This window comes from Cervus canadensis, chromosome 24, assembly GCF_019320065.1.
Source record: "Cervus canadensis isolate Bull #8, Minnesota chromosome 24, ASM1932006v1, whole genome shotgun sequence".
In the NCBI taxonomy this organism is placed as follows: Eukaryota; Metazoa; Chordata; class Mammalia; order Artiodactyla; family Cervidae; genus Cervus; species Cervus canadensis.
Window position 1 is genome coordinate 24,236,835 of NC_057409.1, and position 22,081 is coordinate 24,258,915.

At 43.2% G+C, this 22,081-nt stretch overlaps 1 protein-coding gene across 4 annotated transcripts in view; it reads right to left on the reverse strand.

The window, feature by feature from the left end:
• SGPP2 (sphingosine-1-phosphate phosphatase 2) overlaps positions 1-22,081 on the reverse strand; it is a 144,649-nt gene that overhangs the window by 29,802 nt on the left and 92,766 nt on the right. For 3 of the 4 annotated variants that reach the window (XM_043445136.1, XM_043445137.1, XM_043445139.1), the window contains 2 exons: positions 11,010-11,189; positions 8,010-8,099 (listed from right to left, as the gene is read on the reverse strand). In XM_043445136.1, the coding sequence (XP_043301071.1) occupies positions 8,010-8,099; positions 11,010-11,189 (270 nt within the window). The remainder of the gene's footprint in view (positions 1-8,009; positions 8,100-11,009; positions 11,190-22,081) is intronic. The other variant, XM_043445138.1, reaches the window with a different exon arrangement.

The window sequence follows — 22,081 nt, forward strand, 5'->3', positions numbered from 1 at the left end:
AATCCCTGCGTTGGGAAGATCCCCTGGAGAAGGGAAAGGTTACCCACTCTAGTATTCCAGCCTGGAGAATTCCATGGACTATATAGGCCATGGGGTCGCAAAGAGTCGGACTGAGTGACTGACTTTTCAGTGACTTTCTTTTCAGCACGTCTGACAACACAATCTACTGAAGCAGCTTTTGAGGCTCCAGCTCACAGAATGTAGAGGTCAACCAGTTTTCATTGCAGCAGGAAGAAAAGAGTGGCTTCTGGTCTGAGGGAAACTGGCCTAGGACCAGTCTGCGCCTGCACCTGACCTTCAGGGTTTGGCTCACTGCCCTGAGGAACCTCTGAGCTCCATGTGATTCTGGTGCTTGGACCAGCCTCTGTCTCTGTATATCTGCTGTGGGCTTCACTCAAGGCTCAGTCCAGTTCTCCCTCCTAGTTTTAGGGCATCCCCAGTCATCTATGAGCCTCACACTTACAGAATACCTGGGAAAAGCTGACCCAACAGTGGCCTTTTAGATAGCACCGAGAAAGCAGGTAAAAAATTAATTTCCCTATGTTTCTTGTTAGGAATATGTATCAAGAGCAGTTCTTGCTGGAAATTGTGCCAAGTCCTCATTTTGTTTCATTTAATACAGAAACATAAAATACTTTCATTTCCCTTTGCATTATCCTAACATGGCTGCCTAAACTCTTCCTGCAGTGGATTGAATAATAACTATTTTGTCTTAAACATACACATATATACAACAACTATAAAAACAAGAGGACATGAGGGTTTTACTGTGAGTACTTATTAATTCTGAAACCAGAAATAATCCTCTATTTTAATGAAAGCATACAAATATTCCTCTCCAAGATAAAGAGAAAACAATGCACATAATAACATAGTAACTGATGCATAGAAACGTAACCAAAGTCCCTTTTTATCTCAGTAACTAACTCATCCAACAAAACAGAGCTTTGTAGGGTATAATTTATATTACAATTAGCTTTTTTCTCTATATTAAGTAAGGCAGTTTGAAGTCATTTTTTTTTTTTTTAATTTCAAAGAACTTGAAAAAAACACACCCCAAATGCTCTAGTCCAAAGCCAGAACATAGTTTTGTATGGTCTGCAGATAATTTAATATTTGAGAAACCATTTCAACATCCTCCAACTCCAACCAAAACTAAAGCAATATTTAGAGGAAAAATAAATGAGTAAGCAAACAAAACCTAATATCTGTATAATTATTCACAGATCAAGCAGTTTAGAGACAATAAAATAGAGCAGACTTTCAGCTAATCCAAGTTCAAAATAATGGAACAATTATTCACTAAGCTAACAACAACAAAACTCTAATTTTACTGTCAATGTATTGGGGGGTGATTGTGTTATCAGTTAAAAGACCTAAAATCAATTCTGTGTAAGTTGATTAATTTCAGGCATTACAAACATAGTACAATCAATCAGCCTTCCTGAATTTCTCTCGTCCTCTTCCCACAAATACAACATCCCAGTTTTTGAGTCTAAAACAATAGGAAAATGCAATGATGTCAATGTACAAAGTACACCACTGGTGCTTTGCCTGTTTTCATCTTCTGGCAACAGACTTTAGAGAAAGGTTCCTCTGACATGCTAAGTCTACCCATCACTACCAGTCACAGCCCTTGCTCACACAGGCTGACTCTTGACCCACTAGTCCAATCACACCCCCTTGCGTCCCCTTGGACAGTGTTTGGTGCAGCAAAAGGCTAGTAATCCAGTCTAGGCCAATTTTTCTGAAAGTCTTCCCACTGCAATCCTTTCAGGAGTAAAACAGAAAGAATTTAAGCCCTGAGTCTAGCCTTAGAGGGAAGGCAACCCAAAAGGATGGATCCACCATGTGGAAAGATGCAGAGATGACTTTGGGGAAAAGGGAGGGACATTTAACCCTGGGCCCCACTCTCCTAGTGGCCACCTGCACCTCTGCTCTTCCTATGGTATACGCTGTGGTTATAAAAACCATTTCCTGTCAAGCTTATACAAGTTTGAGCTGGTTTCTATTTGTATTCAAGGCATCCTGCCTCATGCACATGGTGACCACTTGAGTTTGGGCATTCTCAATTATGGTCAACTTACTGTTTGTTTTTCCAGTTCTTGCTCTTGGGGCACTGTCTTTGCAGCCCACAGGGGTGGCTTCTGGGGCCCTCTTTCTGCTCTGTGACCCTGTCCCCCTGGCCAGGCTCCCATGTCCCAGGGTAATGCCCAGTTCAATCAGTTTCATCTCTTCAAGTGAAGGCCTGGATCTGAGAGAGAGCTGTTGGGAGCTGGGTTCTGTGCAGAGGCACTCTACAGGGAGAGGAAGACACATGTGAGGCTTGGTTGTTCAGTTCCATCTGTGTTGGATTCCACGGGCTACCCCATCTTTCCAAAATATTCTACCCTCTCCCCTGCCTCTTCAGCTGGCTGTAACTGATTTACTTTGTAAACCAAGAGAACATGAAATTATACACTAAAAAATTATTTCTGTAAACCATTGGTGAGGATGCTTCTTACTACGGGAAATGTAAGATTTTAACAAAAATCAGCTTGGGCAAAAAAGAACAGCCAGCTTAGAGGTAGGGCGGCCCCAGGTGTGGGGCAAGAATGTCACCAGGGCCCCTGTGTTTTATTTCCATGTTTTGCCATCAATAGTTCTAGTAAGTAAGTAACTGTTAGTCGCTCAGTTGTGTCTGACTCTTTGTATATATCCTCTGTCTAGGGGATTCTCCAGGCAAGAATGCTGGAGTGGGTTGCCATTCCCTTCTCCGGGGACCTTTCTGATCCAAGGCTTGAATCCGGGTCTCCTGCATTGCAGAGGGATTCTCTACCATCTGAGCCATGAGGGAAGCCCATAGATACTGCTGCCTTCTCTCAAAGGTCAGTTGCCCAGAGCCCCCTGTTGGGACTACCCGTGTCACCCTTCACAGTCAGTAGGAGCTTTAGAAATGTCTCTGTGCATGGAAGGGCATCATCAGATTTGGAAATAGTATCCAGGCAGTGGTGTAAGGACAGCTCTATGACATCTTTAAGAGTCAGAACTAATTTGACTTGGTGACCACCTGACTGATGAGTGTGAGGAGCGAGGGTGGTGCTCTGGTTTCTTACTCAGGCGTCCTGGCAGAAGAAAGCAATGCCAGGGCTGGTCTGGCCAGATGGCGACACCATGTGTGGGTTCAGTTTCTCCCCACGCTTCACTCGGGCCTGCCCAGGAGTCAGCTGATCCCGTCCAGAAGCCTTGACGTAACAGCAGACCACTCATCCCTGACGGGAAGGATGTCTTAATGGGCAAGAGAAGCAAATGACTGCTCTCCATGAACTGTTCCTCCTCTTGATGTATGGAGAACCAATTTTTTTTTTAAGGTACATTAAATTATTTTTATCATCAACAGTTTCAATTATTGTACTTGACATATAGTTCAGTTCAGTTGCTCAGTCGTGTCTGACACTTTATGACCCCATGGACCGCAGCACACCAGGCTTCCCTGTCCAACACCAACTCCCGGAGCTTGCTCAAACTCATGTCCATCGAGTCAGTGACACTATCCAACCATCTCATCCTCTGTCATCCCCTTCTCCTGCCTTCAATCTTTCCCAGCATCAGGGTCTTTTCCAATGAGTCTAACTCAATGAAACTATGAGCCATGCCATGTAGGGCCACCCAAAATGGATGAGTCATGGTGGAGGGTGCTGACGAAATGTGGTCCACTGGAAAAGGGAAACCACTTCAGTATTCTTGAGAATCCCATGAACAGTATGAAAAGGCAAAAAGATACAACACCAAAACACAACATACAGACATTTGACAAAGCATCAAGAAATAAGGCTTAAACAGTAGTTTTAGTAGGAAAAAAAATCAGTCTTTGGTCACCAAAAAGTAGTTTTATGGATTCCTTGACATCGCTCAAAATACACTGTTCCCAGTCTACTCAGAAGTTACTATCTATAAAACACTATTACAAAAAAAAAAAAAAAAAAACACTATTACAAGTGGAAGGACAGAAAGTGTCCCATGTAATATCACCAAATTTTCTGATATTAATTTTTATTGGAGTAGAGTTGCTTTACAAGGCTGTGTTAGTTTCTGCTCTAAAGCAAAGTGATTCAGCTGTGTGAATACATATATCACCTTGTTTTTGGACTTCCTGCCCACTTGGGTCACTACAGAGCACGGAGGAGAGCCATTCATACGAGGCTGGCGGCCTCCTGGAGGATCTGTGTGCTGTGAGCCTCCACGCTGGGTGTGTTAGAGCCATTGAGGCCTGGACACAGTCGGTGCCCACGCAGCACTGTCCGCACCTTCCTCTTTCGTTCAGGCTTGTGCCCATGCCCAGTTCTGAAGGACAGTCTAGTCAATGGCTGTCAACCCTGGCTGTACATTAAGACCAACCAAGGCGCTTTGAAAAAACACCAATGCATAGGACTGTATCTTTTACTGTGGTTAAACACACACACACACACATAACATAAAATTTGTCATTTTAACCATTTCAAAGAGTATAGTTCAATGGTATTAAGAACATTTACATTGTTGCCCCACCATCACTGCTATCCACCTGCAGAACTTTTTCATCACCCTAAACTAAAACTCTGTACCCCATTAAACAATAACTCCCTGTTCTTCCTCACGTTTCGGCAACCACCTTCTACTTTCATGTTCTGTGGGAATCCCAGGTAGCACTAGTGATAAAGAATCTGCCTGCCAATGCAGGAGATATAAGACAGCCAGGTTCGATCCCTGGGTCAGGAAGCTCCCGTGCAGGAGGGCATGGCAACCTACTTCAGTATTCTTGCCTGGAAAGTCCCATGGACAGAGGAGCCTGGCAGGCTATAGTCCATGGATCACAAAGAGTTGGACATGACTTTACTTTCTGACTTTGTGAATTTGACTCTCTGAGGACATCATATATGCAGAATCATATTGCGTTTGTCTTCAGTGATTGGTTTGTTTCACTTAGCATGATGTCTTCAAGTTTCTTCCATGCTGTAGCATGCGTCAGACTTTCCTTCCTTTTCAAGGCTGAATAATATTCCATTGTATGTGTGAATCACATATTATTTATCCATTCATCCATCAGTGGACACGTGGCTGCCTTTTACCTTTTGGCTATTGTAAATAATGCTGCTGCTGTAAATCTGGGTGTCCAAATATTTTTGAAGTTTTCCATGGGATTTGAATGTGTAGCCAAGGTTGAGAACCACTAGTTTGTGGAGAATGTGAGGGGTCCAAGGGGAGTCACGCCACCTAGTTGGCCTGGCCTGATTTAGCTGTTCTAAGCTAATTATAATACTCATTAGAGCCAGTAATCAGAAGCTCATATGTCTGACTCCATCAACAGACTTGGTAGGTTTTATTTACCCAACTATTTTCCAGATCTAGCTCCAAGCCTGTAGCCTATAGAACTTACAAGTGTTAGTCGCTAAGTCGTGTCAGACTCTTTGCAACCCTGTGGACTACAGTCTGCCAGGCTCCTCTGTCCATGGGATTTTCCAGGCAAGAATACTAGAGTGGGTTGCCATTTCCTTCTCCAGGGGATCTTCTCAACCCAGGGATTGAACCTGGGTCTCCTGCATTGCAGGCAGACCCCTTACCATCAGAGCCAAGAAGCTTACTAAGTTGCTGCTAAATAGAGAAGACAGCAAATCCATAATTCAACTTCATCTTTCTATTAAAAACATTTGCTTTTGCTACAAGAAATTACGTATCATCCTATCCTGGGCCATGGGGTTTCCACGGGGCTCAGTGGTAAAGAATCCACCTGCAAGGCAGTAGACTTGGGTTTTAACCACTGGACTGCCAGAGAAGCCCAGGGTCTCCGATCTTTATGAGACAAAACTTTGCAAGTGAAGGATGTCCCTGGATGCCAATGATGGTGCAGGATGGGGGTGGGAGGAATAGTTGTGACTACACAAAGTGATAGACATGACTGAGCAACTGAGCGCACACACACACACATATACCCCTTGTTCTAGTTTCTCCTGGGACAGATTTTCTGAAATGGGTGGGTGGATCCATTCCTCACATCTCAAAGAGAGGCCTTAACGATCTTCCCCGCAGATTTGTGCTTCTCCATCCCCTAACCTACTTTCAGAACTAAAGATAGACATGTAGCTAGATTCTTATTGAATCCAGGGTTTTCTGTGCCTTCTATTCATGTCTGCAGCCCCACAGTCTCATGTTTCCTTTGGTTTTAATTTTAACCTGAGTTCTTAAGATCGCTTTTTAATAAAACCTATGGAAATTAAAAAGTTGCCCTGGATAAAAGAAATACTCAAACACCCAAGAGAGTTCTGCTTTGTTCCATATTCCAGCCTGTGGACGCACTTGGAGAGAACCCCTTTATGACGAGGTGCAGTGGTGTAGCAAATTGAGAATGCACTCCTCCCCTTTTCCCCTGAAGTCTTAGAAGCCACGCCACACACAGTGCGGTGGGACGGGAACAGCAGGGACCTGTCTTGGTAGGTAGATAATAAGCCTGACCCCTAACTGTTGTGTCATATTTTCACACCCCTTGCCTCCTAGAGTGCACTCCAGGACCAGCATGGTGCAAAGTCAGCAAGGTCACACACAGGCAAGAGTTTATTTCAAACTGGGATGTTTTGTTCATCATGGAAAATTTCAGCGTTGATTTTGATTATTTTTTTGTTTTTAAAGTATTGCCTGAAAATCATTTCTCTTGATTCCAGAGTTGTTTGGCACCTCTTAGATTTCCTGCCTTCCTGGCCTCACCCTGGGTTCGGTCCCGATTCCACTCAGGTCCCCACTTTCCTTGGAGTTAGAATTTGTTTTGTTTTGTTTGTCTTGAGAGGAAAGCATGGGGCGGTGGTCCAGTGCTTGTGAATCCACCTGCCAATGCAGGAGACACGGGTTCGACCCCTGATCCAGGAAGACCCCACCTGCCGCGGAGCAGCTAAGCCTGTGTGCCACAACTCCTGAGCCCATGTGCCCTAGAGCCTTGTGCTCCGCAACAAGAGAGCAGCCCCCCACCTGCTCATTGCCACTAGAGAAATCCCATGTGCAGCAACAAAGACCAAGCACAGTCAAAAATGAATCAATTTTTTTTTTTTCAAAGAGGAAAGCATCCCATGCAGCCATAAACTCTTGGACTCTGGGTTTATTTTCCTTCCCATTCTCTGCTTCTGCCCATTTTGACAAACCCTCTCCCTACATCTGTTCCCCTCTGTGGCTTCTGTCCTTCCACCCCTCATCCCTGGATGACCAAGGTCAGGCACAAGAGGAGAAACAAGAAGGCCAGTGAAGGCTGGCCTTTCCCTCTGAGGCCTGAGGCTAATCCAATTGTTGAGCTTCATATGGAGAGTAACACAATTAGCAAGGGCCTAGTCCTTTTTAAAGAAATCTATCACCAATTACCATGATAAATAGTGCCCATGGTAAGCCATGGCCAGCGTTATGCTCTGGAACTCCTAGGCAGATGGCTGGCACACTAGGAAACAGAATTGAGTCATTTCAACTGTGCTAACTGTGGCAGCTCTGAAAAAAATTCCTAATATGGTGGAAAAAAAAAAAAAGGTAGACAGCTCTTTAAATGCAAACCCACTATGGAAGGAAGCAAGCCCATGATGCTGGGCTCTTTTGACCTGGAGGGACTCCTATCCTGCAAGGGCAGCTAAGACCCCTGAATTTCAGAACCATTTCTGTGAGGACCTAAGTGAAGAACTTCATCCATCACTCAACATCCCTGACCCTGGGTGTGTTTCTGCACTGCCTGCTTCATCATCAGTAAACCAGCATGTAAACAAATTACCTGAATCTTCATTGCTGTTCTAGCCAGTCTAGCCCAGACCAGCCTACTTGATAGTATCTTAATGATTCATTACGATTATTATACATGTGCCTTAAGATAATCATTTCCTAATTCATTGGCCTGATGGGAAATAAAATTATAGCCTTCACTGGCCTTCTTATGAAATTCAAATAGCTTTATAATCATATAGTATGAAGAACACACTGACTACACTCCTATTCAGATATCACCCCAAAACCCGCCCACAAAGCCTTACCAGGACCGTGTGCATCCCAGTATAAAGTCGGCTGAGACCCACCAACGTGGAAAACACCACAGCCATCATCAGTCCCAAAACAAAGGGATACTGCAGGGGAAGAAGAGAAAATAAGGCATTAGATCAGGCTCAGACACACAATTTGATGTTGTAGAAGGGAAGGGGTTTCTGATCCATTAACTCCTAGTTTCAATCTCATATTCCTTGGGCCAGCAGTTTGATGATCTAAAATCACTCAAAAAAATGGGAAAACTAAGGAAAGAGAAGGAGAAAATGCCTAGAAATGTAATTCTGGAAGGAAGTTTCACAACATACTGAAATGCAAATAAGACACATTGGAACTTGACCATAGCTATTGTGCTGAAAGTTTTAGTGGAGTAAATAATTTTTCATTTCTACCTATGTTTAAAACTTGTGAAATATACAGTATTTCCAAGAGGCAAGGTATATGGATGGTGCTATAATTTTACAAAGTCCAACCAGCTACCTTCCCAAGATGTGCTGTGAAGATAAAGCTTGGCAACAACTGGCTTCATAGGGAAGTCTGGGAACAATGGCCAAGCTAAGACTGGCATATTTGTAGAGATGTCAAGGCAAAAGTCCAGACTTCACTGAATCTTGACATTTGCAGATGAGTAATGTAAACAGTTGGAGGAATCTGGCTAATGATAAGTCATATAAGGAACACACAGATATGCTTATGAACTAGATGTAGAGAGATAATCCAGTTGCTTCCAGTACTAATGTCTGTGGTCTTCCACGGTGCTAAGGATAAAGATGATACAGAACTGTCTATAATATATGACGTACTTTACAGTCACTCTCATTTAATCTTCACAGAACCCTATGAAGTACAGTCTATTGTTAGCCCCAGTCTACAAATGAGGAAACCCTTAACCTTGATAAGTTGCATTAGTCCTGAACTTTTGCACAAAGATGCTTGCCCATCGATCATCCCATTTGATCCTCCCAACAGAAGCCAGGGCTCAAGGAGGTACAGTGACTTGCCCTAGGTCACACAGCCAGCAGTGACAGTCTGAACAAGAAGCCACATCTTCCGAGTCCAAGCCAACATGTGCTTTCCAATGTAACATCTGACTACAATGATATAGGGTTGTACCTCTTTTCTGAAGGTTTATCGTTAACTGGGTCTCTGATTTTAATTGAAAAAGTGTTAAAAACAAATGAGCTAATGCAGTCACAATTTAGAGGCTGGGTATTAGCCTAAACACATATTTAAATAAAGTAAAGAGTAAAGAACCAAACTAGCTAAATATATTTATCATTAAAAATTAAATAGGAAAAGAAGTCCATAACAACTCAGGCCTTAAGAAAACTGTTACATCATATGAGCTGTAAAGAAGTAAGACAACACAGGTGGCCTTAAAATAAGCATATAAATGCATATAAATGACTGTTGTTGCTTTCCTGCAGTCAGCACCACTTGTTGCTTTTTTCCTAAGAGAAGCAAGTTCACAGGCTTCTCTGGATGCTGACAGCTTCCAGTGATGGGGTGAGTGATGGGAGCACTATGTCCTTCTGGGACAGATGGCATGGGGACAGTACAACATAGCTCAGAAGTCTGCATTCAATAAATTCCAACAGTATTGGGGGGCTAAGACATTTTCTTTTTAAATCCTGGCATGACATTTAAGTTGGCTAAGATCAAGAGTGGTATGGGGGCTTCCCGGGTGGAACAGTGGTAAAGAATTCGCCTGCCAATGTAAGAGACGCAAGAGATGCAGCTTCAATCCCTGGGTCAGGAAGATCCCCTGGAGTAGAAAATGGCAACCCACTCTAGTAATCTTGCCTGGAGAATCCCATGGACAGGGAAGCCTGGTGGGCTATAGTCCATGGGGTCACAAGAGTCAGACATGACTGAGCACACAGTCAGATATAATCCTATACTTGTCCCTTTCCCACTGAGGTCTAATCCCAAGTGACCAGAGAGAAAACCAGGTGGGGTCAGGACCTGACACTAATCTTGTTCTCTCCCAAACCCAAAACAAGCCTCCTGTTTTATCTACACCCTGAAACATGGAATGCCTCTGGGTTTTTGGTGTAAAGAGGGCAGGAGAAGCAATGCGGTCATTTACACATGAGACTGCTAGTGTTAACAAAATCTAAATTTTCCAACAGGTAAAAGATACAATTTCTGAAATTAAGCATCAAAATAGAGCAAGAGTTCTCAGATAGGAAAAATAAATCTTCATTAAAGTAATAACATAACTTTTATTTATTTTTCAGCCATGCTGCGTGGCTTCTGGGATCTTAGTTCCCCGATCAGGCATTGCATCCAGGCACCAAGGTCTTAACCCCTGGACCACCGTGAAATTCCCAATAGTATACAACTTTGAAAAGGTCTTGCTACAATTGGCATTTAAGCAGATAATAAGTGAAATTCTATTTTCAACACTCGTTAATCTCCTGTCATTTAGAAAAGCCTTCTAGAAAATGTGGACTGATTATTTCTACTGGTTGAGCCCTGAGAAAGGGCAGATGCATCTTTGGCAGCTAATTTGAGCCCAGATTCTATTTCACCCTGGGCCCTGGGGTATCGAGCTTGAGGATTTGGTGAAATCATCTCCACCCTGGAGAGTCGTTTACCAGGATCATCAGCCCCTCGCATCTCTTGCAAACAGAGGACGCAGGCAGTGACTTAAGAGCCATCTGGTCAAGTAGCTCAGGGTGGAAATGCTTCCAGAAGGGGGAGACCACACAGCCCAGTGATGCTTGTTTTACTTTATAAATGGTGTCCAGCTTCACTCTTGGGCATAACCTGCTTTGGACACTAAATCATATGCTCGCTTCATTTATAAAGAAATCATCACTGTTCAGTAAGTGTTCCCCCATCTTTACTTCATAAGTTTCATCGTCCTTCCAAAAAAAAAAAAAAAAGCATAACACCTCTTTGCCCTGAAGTCCTGAAGCAAAACCCCTCTTTGCTCCCTTACTGTGTGGATGGTGTTAAATGGTGGAGAAGAAGAGTCACTGTCTCACCTGGTACCTGTCCATGCTAGAGATAAGGAGGGTGAAGGAGATGGCCGTGGCTGCCATGGCGTGGGTGGACGGCATCCCATATTCAGCAATCACTCTCTTCTCGAGTTTCACGACAGGAGGGGAGAAGGGGCGGGGCCACTTCAAGATCTCTTTGGTTACCTGGCCAATATACATCACCAGCTGCAAAACCAAAGGATGGAAGTAAGTCTAACCAAACAAACAAAATAATAAAGTCCTGGATTCTGTGAATTTATTTCGAGGTTTCCTGTTGTTTGCCTGAAATCACCTTTCTCTCTGAACCAGTTGCTCATTGGAAAAGTCTTGTAGGATGATGTTTTCATTGTTTGAATAGAGAAACAGGCCTTCTGGATTCCAGAGGGTCACTGGGCAACCAAGACGTGACACGAACACGTCCTACTTTGGTCATATAGTTAACAAATGTTTATATAGCCAAGCACTGGTCTAAGAGCTTTACAAATATTAAGTCACTTAAAAAAGCAAAAGAGTTCCAGAAAAACATCTATTTCTGCTTTATTGACTACGCCAAAGCCTTTGACTGTGTGGATCACAATAAACTGTGGAAAATTCTGAGAGATGGGAATACCAGACCACTTGACCTGTCTCTTGAAAAACCTGTATGCAGGTCAGGAAGCAACAGTTAGAACTGGACATGGAACAACAGACTGGTTCCAAATAGGAAAAGGAGTACGTCAAGGCTGTATATTGTCATCCTGCTTATTTAACTTACATGCAGAGTACATCATGAGAAACGCTGGGCTGGAGGAAGCACAAGCTGAAATCAAGATTGCCGGAAAAAATATCAATAACCTTAGATATGCAGATGACACCATCCTTATGGCAGAAAAGAGAAGAACTAAAAAGCCTCTTGATGAAAGTGAAAGACGAGAGTGAAAAAGTTGGCTTAAAGCTTAACATTCAGAAAACTAAGATCATGGCATCTGGTCCCATCACTTCATGGCAAATAGATGGGGAAACAGTGGCCTACTTTATTTTTCTGGGCTCCAGAATCACGGCGGATGGTGATTGCAGCCATGAAATTAAAAGACGCTTACTCCTTGGAAGGAAAGTGATGACCAACCTAGACAGCATATTAAAAAGCAGAGACATTACTTTGCCAACAAAGGTCCGGCTAGTCAAGGCTATGGTTTTTCCAGTGGTCATGTATGGATGTGAGAGTTGGACAATAAAGAAAGCTGAGCACCAAAGAACTGATGCTTTTGAACTGTGGTGTTGGAGAAGACTCTTGAGAGTCCCTTGGATTGCAAGGAGATCCAACCAGTCCATCCTAAAGGAGATCAGTCCTGGATGTTCATTGGAAAGACTGATGCTGAAGCTGAAACTCCAATACTTTGGCCACCTGATGTGAAGAGCTGACTCATTTGAAAAGACCCTGATGCTGAGAAAGATTGAGGGCAAGAGGAGAAGGGGACGATAGAGGATGAGATGGTTGGATGGCATCAGCGACTCAGTGGACATGGGTTTGGGTGGACTCCGGGAGTTGGTGATGGACAGGAAAGCCTGGTGTGCTGCGGTTCATGGGGTCGCAGAGAGTCGGACACGACTGAGCGACTGAACTGAATTGAATCCAAAAACAACTGTAGAATGCAGACCCATTTTACAGAGGGTAAGGTATAAATCATTGTATATAGTTAGTAAGTGGTAAAGACTTACTGGATTGAAATCCAGGGAGTTTGGCTCCAAAATACGTGCCTTAAAACTACCACAGTAATACTTCAGGGATGGTCCTGGACTAAGATAACCTAACATTCAAGTCAGAAAGTCTTTATTTTCAAGTTTCAACCAGAAACGTGACTCTTCTTATGGAACTTTTCGCTTAAAATTTTTTGAGTGCCACTGTTATTCCTGATACATGTAGGCAAGATACTGGATACAATTTAATGTTATCCAGTAATCAACAGCCTCATACAATAAACAGTGGGACTATTTTCAACCCTAAAACAAACACAAGTCAGTTTGGAAATTTTTCAATTGATTTTTTTTCCCACAATGCCCTTAATGTAAAAAATCCATTTCTCTTTCTCCCGTAAAGCACAACATAGAAATCAGAATCTATTTCCATACACATAGGACTGTTAAGAACAGGCTCAGTTACTTTGTCAGAGAGCTTCACATCACAAGTTTGAAGATCTGTTACAAAAGAGGGAAGAGCAACCTGCTTACTTATGTCTCTGCATATGCAACTCCAAGTGCGGCCTGAGGACAGACAGCATCCGCACCCCCTGAGGGCTGTTGTACAGGCTCCATCCGTACCTGCGGGACTCAGTTCAATTCAGTCGCTCAGTCGTGTCCGACTCTTTGCGACCCCATGAATCGCAGCACGCCAGGCCTCCCTGTCCATCACCAACTCCCGGAGCTTACTCAAACCCATGTCCATCGAGTCCGTGATGCCATCCAGCCATCTCATCCTCTGTCGTCCCCTTCTCCTCCTGCCCCTAATCCCTCCCAGCATCAGGGTCTTTTCAATGAGTCAGCTCTTCCCATGAGGTGGCCAAAGTATTGGAGTTTCAGCTTCAACATCAGTCCTTCCAATGAACACCCAGGACTGATCTCCTTTAGGATGGACTGGTTGGATCTCCTTGCAGTCCAAGGGACTCTCAAGAGTCTTCTCCAACACCATAGTTTAAAAGCATCAATTTTTTGGCACTCAGCTTTCTTTATAGTCCAACTCTCACATCCATACATGACCACTGGAAAAACCATAGCCTTGACCAGATAGACCTTTGTTGGCAAAGTAATGTCTCTGCTTTTTAAAATGCTATCTAGGTTGGTCATAACTTTCCTTCCAAGGAGTAAGCGTCTTTTAATTTCATGGCTGCAGTCACCATCTGCAGTGATTTCGGAGCCCAAAAAATAAAGTCTGACACTGTTTCCACTGTCTCCCCACCTGCGGGATTTGAACCCTCATTTTCACAAGGCTCGTGTACCTGCAGGATTAGAATCCTTGTTTTCACAAGGCTCCTGGGTGGTTGCTCTGCACATGAGAATTTGAGCAGGGCTTTTCACTGTCTTCTTGCACTTTGTCATGGGCTTTAATTATAAACCTCCTCATCTTACCGTGACTGTATTGATCTTACTAGAGCTTTATTTAGCTCGTGATGGCTGGAGTTACTTTGCTTTGGAACAAAACCCATGAAAGAGTATTTCAAAATACTTTGGGTTAGTCAGTCAGATTGCTTTAGAGTTTCCCATATTCTGGTTCTTTCTTTTAACTCATCTTGCTGGTGAATTCTGAGCATTGCCCCGGTGCACTCAGTATCCTCCAGAAGGCGCTGCATGTTTTTTTTTGCTTGACTGCCACTTTGTTCTGGGTTAAAAACCAAGAACCAGTGCGTGTGCACAGCAGGCCAAATCCACAGGATTTAAAGCCTCAGTGACAATCACTCCAAATTCCGTAGCTGCGATTTCTAATCAGACTTTGAAACTTAACCCCTTTACCAGCCCCTTCTTACCAGAAACTGCTGTCTTGGAAACCAGCTTACTCTTCTATGTTTCTACCTTCCTCTTGTGAGCCCACGACACCCGCATTAGACTATTTTCTGGGGAGTTGAAAAACTTGTAGATACTATTGACTACTAAGAATTTCCCCAAAGATGCTTGAATATATTTCTCAATCCTGTCCCTTTATTGCTTATCAATATCAATAAAATATTACAGGCATAATGACTAACTCTAGTTCACTCAAAAATACTTAGAATCCTCAGAGAGGAAACATTAAAATTCTAAGAGTGAAGACAGACTAGATGACCCTCATTCAGACAAAATTTAATTTCCTTGAAGTTCATGAGCTTCTTTGATTTCATTTATCTTTGCCTTCTCTGTCTGAAGGTTGTTTTTAAGAATGAGGGCAATTGTTCATTTTATTTAAAAGTATTCTCATAGCAACACAATTGTTTCTGGTCAATAAATTATAAATAGCAATTACTGTAATGGCAGCCCTCTTTGAATAAGAGCAAGTGAGGCGATGTTTTTCAAGTTGTAGGGAAAGATCCCCACTCTCAGGATGACCAATCCTGTCTCTGCCATTGCCTTCATTACAGCAAATCAACGAGGTGTCCAGGTCTATACTGGGGCCCCATCCTTGAGGGGGGAAAACCATCACACAGAGGATCTCACCATAAAGCAAATATACTTTGAAAAAAAAAATCACCCACAGATTTCTATGGGTATATATGTATGTAGAGATAGACTTTTCCAATGAGTCAACTCTTCACATGAGGTGGCCAAAGTACTGGAGTTTCAGCTTCAGCATCAGTCCTTCCAATGAACACCCAGGATCTCCTTGCAGTCCAAGGGACTCTCAAGAGTCTTCTCCAATACCACAGTTCAAAAGCATCAATTCTTCAGCGCTCAGCTTTCTGCACAGTCCAACTCTCACATCCATACATGACCACTGGAAAAACCATAGCCTTGACCAGATGGACATTTGTTGGCAAAGTAATGTCTCTGCTTTTTAATATGCTATCTAGGTTGGTCATCACTTCCCTTCTAAGGAGTAAGCGTCTTTTAATTTCATGGCTGCAGTCACCATCTGCAGTGATTTTGGAGCCCAAAAAAATAAAGTCTGACACTGTTTCCACTATCTCCCCATCTATTTCCCATGAGGTGATGGGACCAGATGCCATGATCTTAGTTTTCTGAATGTTAAGCTTTAAGCCAACTTTTTCACTCTCTTCTCTCACTTTCATCAAAAGGCTTTTTAGTTCCTCTTCACTATCTACCACAAGGGTGGTATCATCTGCATATCTGAGGTTACTGATGTTTCTCCCAGCAACCTTGATTCCAGCTTGTGCGTCTTTCAGCCCAGCGTTTCTCATGATGTACTCTGCATATAGATTAAATAAGCAGTGTGACAATATACAGCCTTGACATACTCCTTTTCCTATTTGGAACCAGTCTGTTGCTCCATGTCCAGTTCTAACTGTTGCTTCCTGACCTGCATACAGGTTTCTCAAGAGGCAGGTCAGTTGGTCTGGTATTCCCATCTCTCTCAGAATTTTCCACAGTTTATTGTGATCCACACAGTCGAAGGCTTTTGCGTAGTCAATAAAGCAGAAATAGATGTTTTTCTGGAACTCTCTTGCTTTTTTGATGATCCAGCGGATATTGGCAATTTGATCTCTGGTTCCTTTGCCTTTTCTAAAACCAGCTTGAACATCTGGAAGTTCATGGTTCACGTATTGCTGAAGCCTGGCTTGGAGAATTTTGAGCATTACTTTACTAGTGTGTGAGATGAGTGCAATTGTGTGGTAGTTTGAGCATTCTTTGGGATTGCCTTTCTTAGGGATTGGAATGAAAACTGACATTTTCCAGTCCTGTGGCCACTGCTGAGTTTTCCAAATTTGCTGGCATATTGAGTGCAGCACTTTAACAGCATCATCTTTCAGGATTTGAAATAGCTCAACTGGAATTCCATCACATCCACTAGCTTTGTTCGTAGTGATGCTTTCTAAGGCCCACTTGACTTCACATTTGAGGGATTGGGGGCAGGAGGCGAAGGGGACAACAGAGGATGAGATGGCTGGATGGCATCACTGACTTGATGGGCATGAGTTTGAGTAAACTCCGGGAGCTGGTGATAGACAGGGAGGCCTGGCGTGCTGCAATTCATGGGGTTGCAAAGAGTCAGACACGACTGAGCGACTGAACTGAACTGAACTGAGAGATAGACTTTGGTGCAACCTGGGGGAACCAGAAGTCCTGGGGCTGAATGTTAAAAGGAAGACTGTTTAACTAAGGTGAGGGGTGGACAGAGAATCATCCAGGTTGCAAGAATAGCATGAGCAAAGACTTAAAGAAGTGATGTTGGGTGGAGCTCCTAGGTGGTTAGGACCAGTGGCATTTTTTTGTAATATTTATTTTTATTTATTTGGCTGCACCAGGGTCCTTAGTTGCAGCCTGCGGGATCCAGTTCCCTGACAGAGATTGAACCCAGGCACCCTACATTGGGAGCATGAAGTCTTAGCCACTGGAGCATCAGGGAAGTTCCCAGTGGAGTTTAAACTGTGAGACACACCGTGTATTACAAGGGCTGAGACTAAAGGAACTGACCATACGGGGTGTTGGGGAGGAGGGGGAGCGTGGAACTTCCATACAGCACTGAAGAAGGTGCAAAATGATACCACCACTGTGGAAAAACAGTTTGGCAGTTTTTTAAAAAGCTAAAACAAATGACTGCCATAGGACCCAGTCATGCCAATCCTAGGTATTTACCCACAAGGAGCGAAAGCATAAGCCATACAAAGATTTGTCCATGAAAGTTGATGGCAGCTTCTTTAACAGCTCTAAACTGCAAACAACCTGATTTCCATTGTGGAATAATCATGCCATTGAATTGTTGTTGTTTAGTCACTAAGTTGTGTCTGACTCTTTTGAGATTCCCATAGACTGTAGTCCACCAGGCTCCTCTGTCCATAGGATTCTCCAAGCAAGAATACTGGAGTGGGTTGCCATTTCTTCCTCCAGGAGATCTTCCCAACCCAGGGATCAAACCCACATCTCCTGCATTGGATTCTTTACCACTGAGCCACCACAGAAGCCCATACAATTGAATACTTCTCAGCAACAACAAAAAAATGAATCATAGAAGTCAAGCTACAGCACAGGTGAATCTTAAAGTAATTCTGCTGAATGAAGAAGTCAGGTCAAAAACAAAACAACAGTACACACTATATGATTTTGTTCATATAAAATTCTTCTCCCCTCCCCTTTTATTTTCTCGCATGGGGATTCTCAGTTTCCAGACCAGGGAATTGAACCCATGACCTCTGCAGTAGAAGCGCAGCATCTTAACCACTGGATCTCCAGAGAAGTCCCTAAATATATAATTCTTAAAAATGGAAATGACTTTACAGGATAGAAAGGAGATCCAACAGTTGCCAGGAGGGAAATAAATTACAAATGGGCTTGAAATTTCTCAGTGACAAGTATCTAAATTATGGTGGTGATTTTAGGGATATGTACACATATCAAAATGTGCCACATGGTACATTTCAAATATATGCAAACTTCATGAATAGGGGCTGCCCTGGCGGCTCAGACAGTAAAGAATCTGCCTGCAATGCAAGAGACCCATAATCAGTCCCCGGGTTGGGAAGATCCCCTGGAGAAGGACATGGCAGCCCACTCCAATATTCTTGCCTCGAGAATCCTATAGACCGAGGAGCCTGGGAGACTATAGTCCCTGGGGTCGCAGAGACACAACTGAGAGACTAATACACACACACACACACACACTTCATGAATACACTAAAAATTACTGAATCATACACTTTTAAAAAATGAATTGAATAGTGTGTGAATTACATCCAATAAAACTAAGTATGTACAGCTTATTGCATGTCAACCACATCATAAAAAGTTGTTGTCTTAGCCAGCTTGGGCTGCTGTAACAACCAACCATAGATGGGGTGGCTTACAAACAGGAATTCATTTCTCTCAGTTCTGGAGGATGAAGTCCAAGATCAAGGCACTGGCAGAAGTAGTAACTGGCGAGGACCTGCTTCCTGGGTCACAGACAGTCATCTTCACAGCACTTGAAAGAAGTGAGCTTTCAAGCCATGAAAAGACATGGAAGGCTCTTAAACACATTACCAAGTGAAAGGAAGCCAGTGTGAAAGGCTCCATACTGTATGATTTCATCTATGTGACATTTTGATAAAAGCGAACTATGGAGACAGTAAAAAGACTAGTGATTGCTGAGGGTTGGGGACATGGGTAAGTGGAGCACAGGGAATTTTTAGGACATTGAAACTATCCTTTATGATACTCTAAGGGTGAATACACATCATTATACATTCGTCCAAACCCATAAAATGCACAACACCAAGAGTGAACCCTAATATAAGCTAAGGACTTGAGATACCAGTGTGGGATCCCCGGTTGTAACAAATGTCCCATTCTGGCAAAGGATATGCATGTGAGGGTGAAGGGCCTATTTACGAATACTCTATACTTCCTGCTCAATTTTGCTGTGAACCTAAAAACCACTCCAGAAGTAAAGTCTATTAAAAAGAATACTGTGGCAGAAGAGAGCTATTTCTCCGTTTAGTTCTCAGGGAAGGAGTACAATGATTAACTCATTATGGCCTTCCTTCCATGAAGGACTTTTCTCTGCATTGTTGAAAGGCCCTTCTACCTAAAGGAACTAAATTAAGTTCCATCATCCATCACGCTCCTTTGGGCTGAGGCCTCCAAGGCCTAAGTGTAAAAGCAAAACTCCATGGGGAGGCGAGACAGGAAGCAATTACAGCTCATTAGCCTCAGCCACCTGGCTGGTCCCCTGCCTGGTGCTGACGGGTCTGGGGCCCCGTGGCGTTTCACAATGAGAAATTAGCATACTTGCTTGTTTCTCCCGTAATTACTATAGACCATGGAAAGAAAATCCATTTCTCTTGATCACCTACTGCTGTCCCCAAGCAAACAGAAGGCTTTTCTAAAAAAACGAATTCTTCCCAAATGCAGTGTATCTTCAGAAGGTGGAATAACTTCCAACCTGGGATCATCATTGATGTCTGGGGCTCTTTGCAGTGAGCGGAAAAAACAGCGCTTTTTCTTAGTGTGGTGGCCCTTCCTGCTTATCACTGGGTTGGCCAGTAAGTTTGTTTGGGGTTTTTTTCACGAGATGTAACAGAAAACCCAAACACATTTTTGGCCAAGCCAATACAATCCAAAATGACAATATTTCCATGTCTAACACAGCTCTGATGAGCAGAACTTTGGTCTTCAAGCCAGGATAAATAAAAACCTAGATAGTTTAGGAAACAGAAGAGTTTTGAAATAACAAGACCAGTAAAGCCCCACAGGATTTTAAAGAACAGCCACACGTTGATTTTTTTATGCTCTGGGATTGTTCACTGCCCACCCCTCTGTGTCTTCCTCCTCCCAAAGCATCCCCCTCCCCAAGCATCCATCTCCCCCTCCCCATGGTGTGAGGGCTTCACTGTTATAATAAAGCTGAATCCTCTGCAGGGTGGAAGGAGCCCGGAGAAGCTCTTTTCAAATTACACCTCCAACACCCCTCAAAAACCACACATTTTTAAACTCTAACATCTTTCTTCCCCTCTGGCTTCACCTATAGTCCACATCACCATTGGGGAATCATAGTGCAAGCAATTAACTAAGAGGCATGTAAGCTGTTCCAGGTGGTGCAGTGGTTTAAAAAAAAAAAAAAAAAATTCGCCTACCAATGCAGAGATGCAAGAGACATGGGTTTTTGATCCCTGGGTAGGGAAGATCCCCTGGAGGAGGGCATGGCAACCCGCTCCAGTATTCTTGCCTGGAGAATCCCATGGACAGAGGAGCCTGGCGGGCTACAGTTCACAGGGTCTGAAAGAGTCGGACATCATTGAGCGCACACACACACACACACACACGCACACGCAAGACATCACTCGGGTCTCACGGGGCGGGAACACTGTGAGTCACTAGGGTTTATGGTCTACCCAGAGATTTATTTTTAAAAAGTCAGGAATTCATTTTCTCATTCTAGAGAACAATGAGATGTAGCCCAAAGACCACAGCTTCTCTATTCATCCCGTTTCTTAATCTGTCCAAATTAAGCTCAGTCCTCTTCTCCTCAGGTTACGAACAGGATAATTTGGATACAGAAAGACCAGACACCCAACCATCCCACTCCTAGGGATAAAGAGGACAAGTTAAAATGTTACATAACCTCCTCCTTCTGCCTCTGTAACTCAGCTTGCCCCTTGCAAACTCTAGATCACGCAGGTCATGTAGTCTCAGAAAGTGGGGACTTGCAATACTAGGAACTGGAGTTTCTCTCACTCACCCTTGTTCTGCTCTTTGCAATTGCCTGGCCCCTGCAAACCTGCTTAATCATGCCAGTCCAGGTCAGGTATGCCCTCCCCATCTTGACTGCTGTTCCCGCACATGCAAAACTCCTTAGTTTAAACCAGCCTATTAACAGCTAGTGTTGCCCACTACAGCCTGTCTATAAAAACTCTGTAATCCCTTTGTTTGGGGCTCAGTGCAGGCGTAATAAACCTGAATTCTCCAGCTCTCTGAGTGTGGTGCTTGAGTACTGGTTTCTGCAACAGGTACATATTCAAGAACCCTGAAAATGCATCTCCTCACCGAAATTTGTACATGAATATTCTTAGCATTATCCTTCACAATAGCCCCAAAGTTAAAAGTTTAAACCGAAAGTCCATCAACTGATGAATGGATTAAAAAAACAGGGTACATCCGTACAATGAAGTATTATTTGACCTTGAAAAACAATGAGGTACTGATACAGCAAGGATGACCTTTGAAAACTGTGTGCTAAATGAAAGAAGTCAGACGAAAATGACAAATATGGTATGATTCCATTTACATGAAATGTTCAGAATAGGCAAATCCATTGAGATTAGTGGTTATCTGATTAGTGGTTATCTGGGGGGTAGGGGCTGTTTGGCGGGTGGAATGGGGAGTATTAGTGAATATGGGGCTTGTTTTTAGGGAGATGAAAATATTGTGGAGGTTGCTGGTGGTGATGGTTGCACAACACTGTGAATATAATAAAGCCATTGAATTATTTTCTTTAGAAAGGTTAATATTATGGTATGTGAACTGTAGCACAATGAAAAAAAGAGAAACTAGACATCAAGATGGATTCTGAAATAACCTCTTCCATGTGTCCCTGAAGTCTTTCATTTCAAAATGTTATTGACAATGCCTTCAGATATTGATTCAATAGAAGCATCTATGGCTGCTACTGATATTTTCTTCAAAAGTCCTGCCCAACTCTGCCCCTAAACCCTAGTTCTACAGGGCACTGAGGTGGTGACCGCCCATGATACAGGATGGGATTCATTTTAAGAGCAATTTTAAGTTCTGGAGGCTTTTTAGATCAATAGTTTTACCAAAAAAAGAGAGAGAGAGAGACTGCACTAGCCTGTGCAGCTTTTGTTTACTCATTGTTCTTTTTTTCTCCCAGGAATACACACTGCTCTGCGGTCTTCTATTTGGCTTCAGGGAGTGAATTAAAAGCAGATCTTTGTTATGGTTGTGGAGACTACTGCTTACCATTC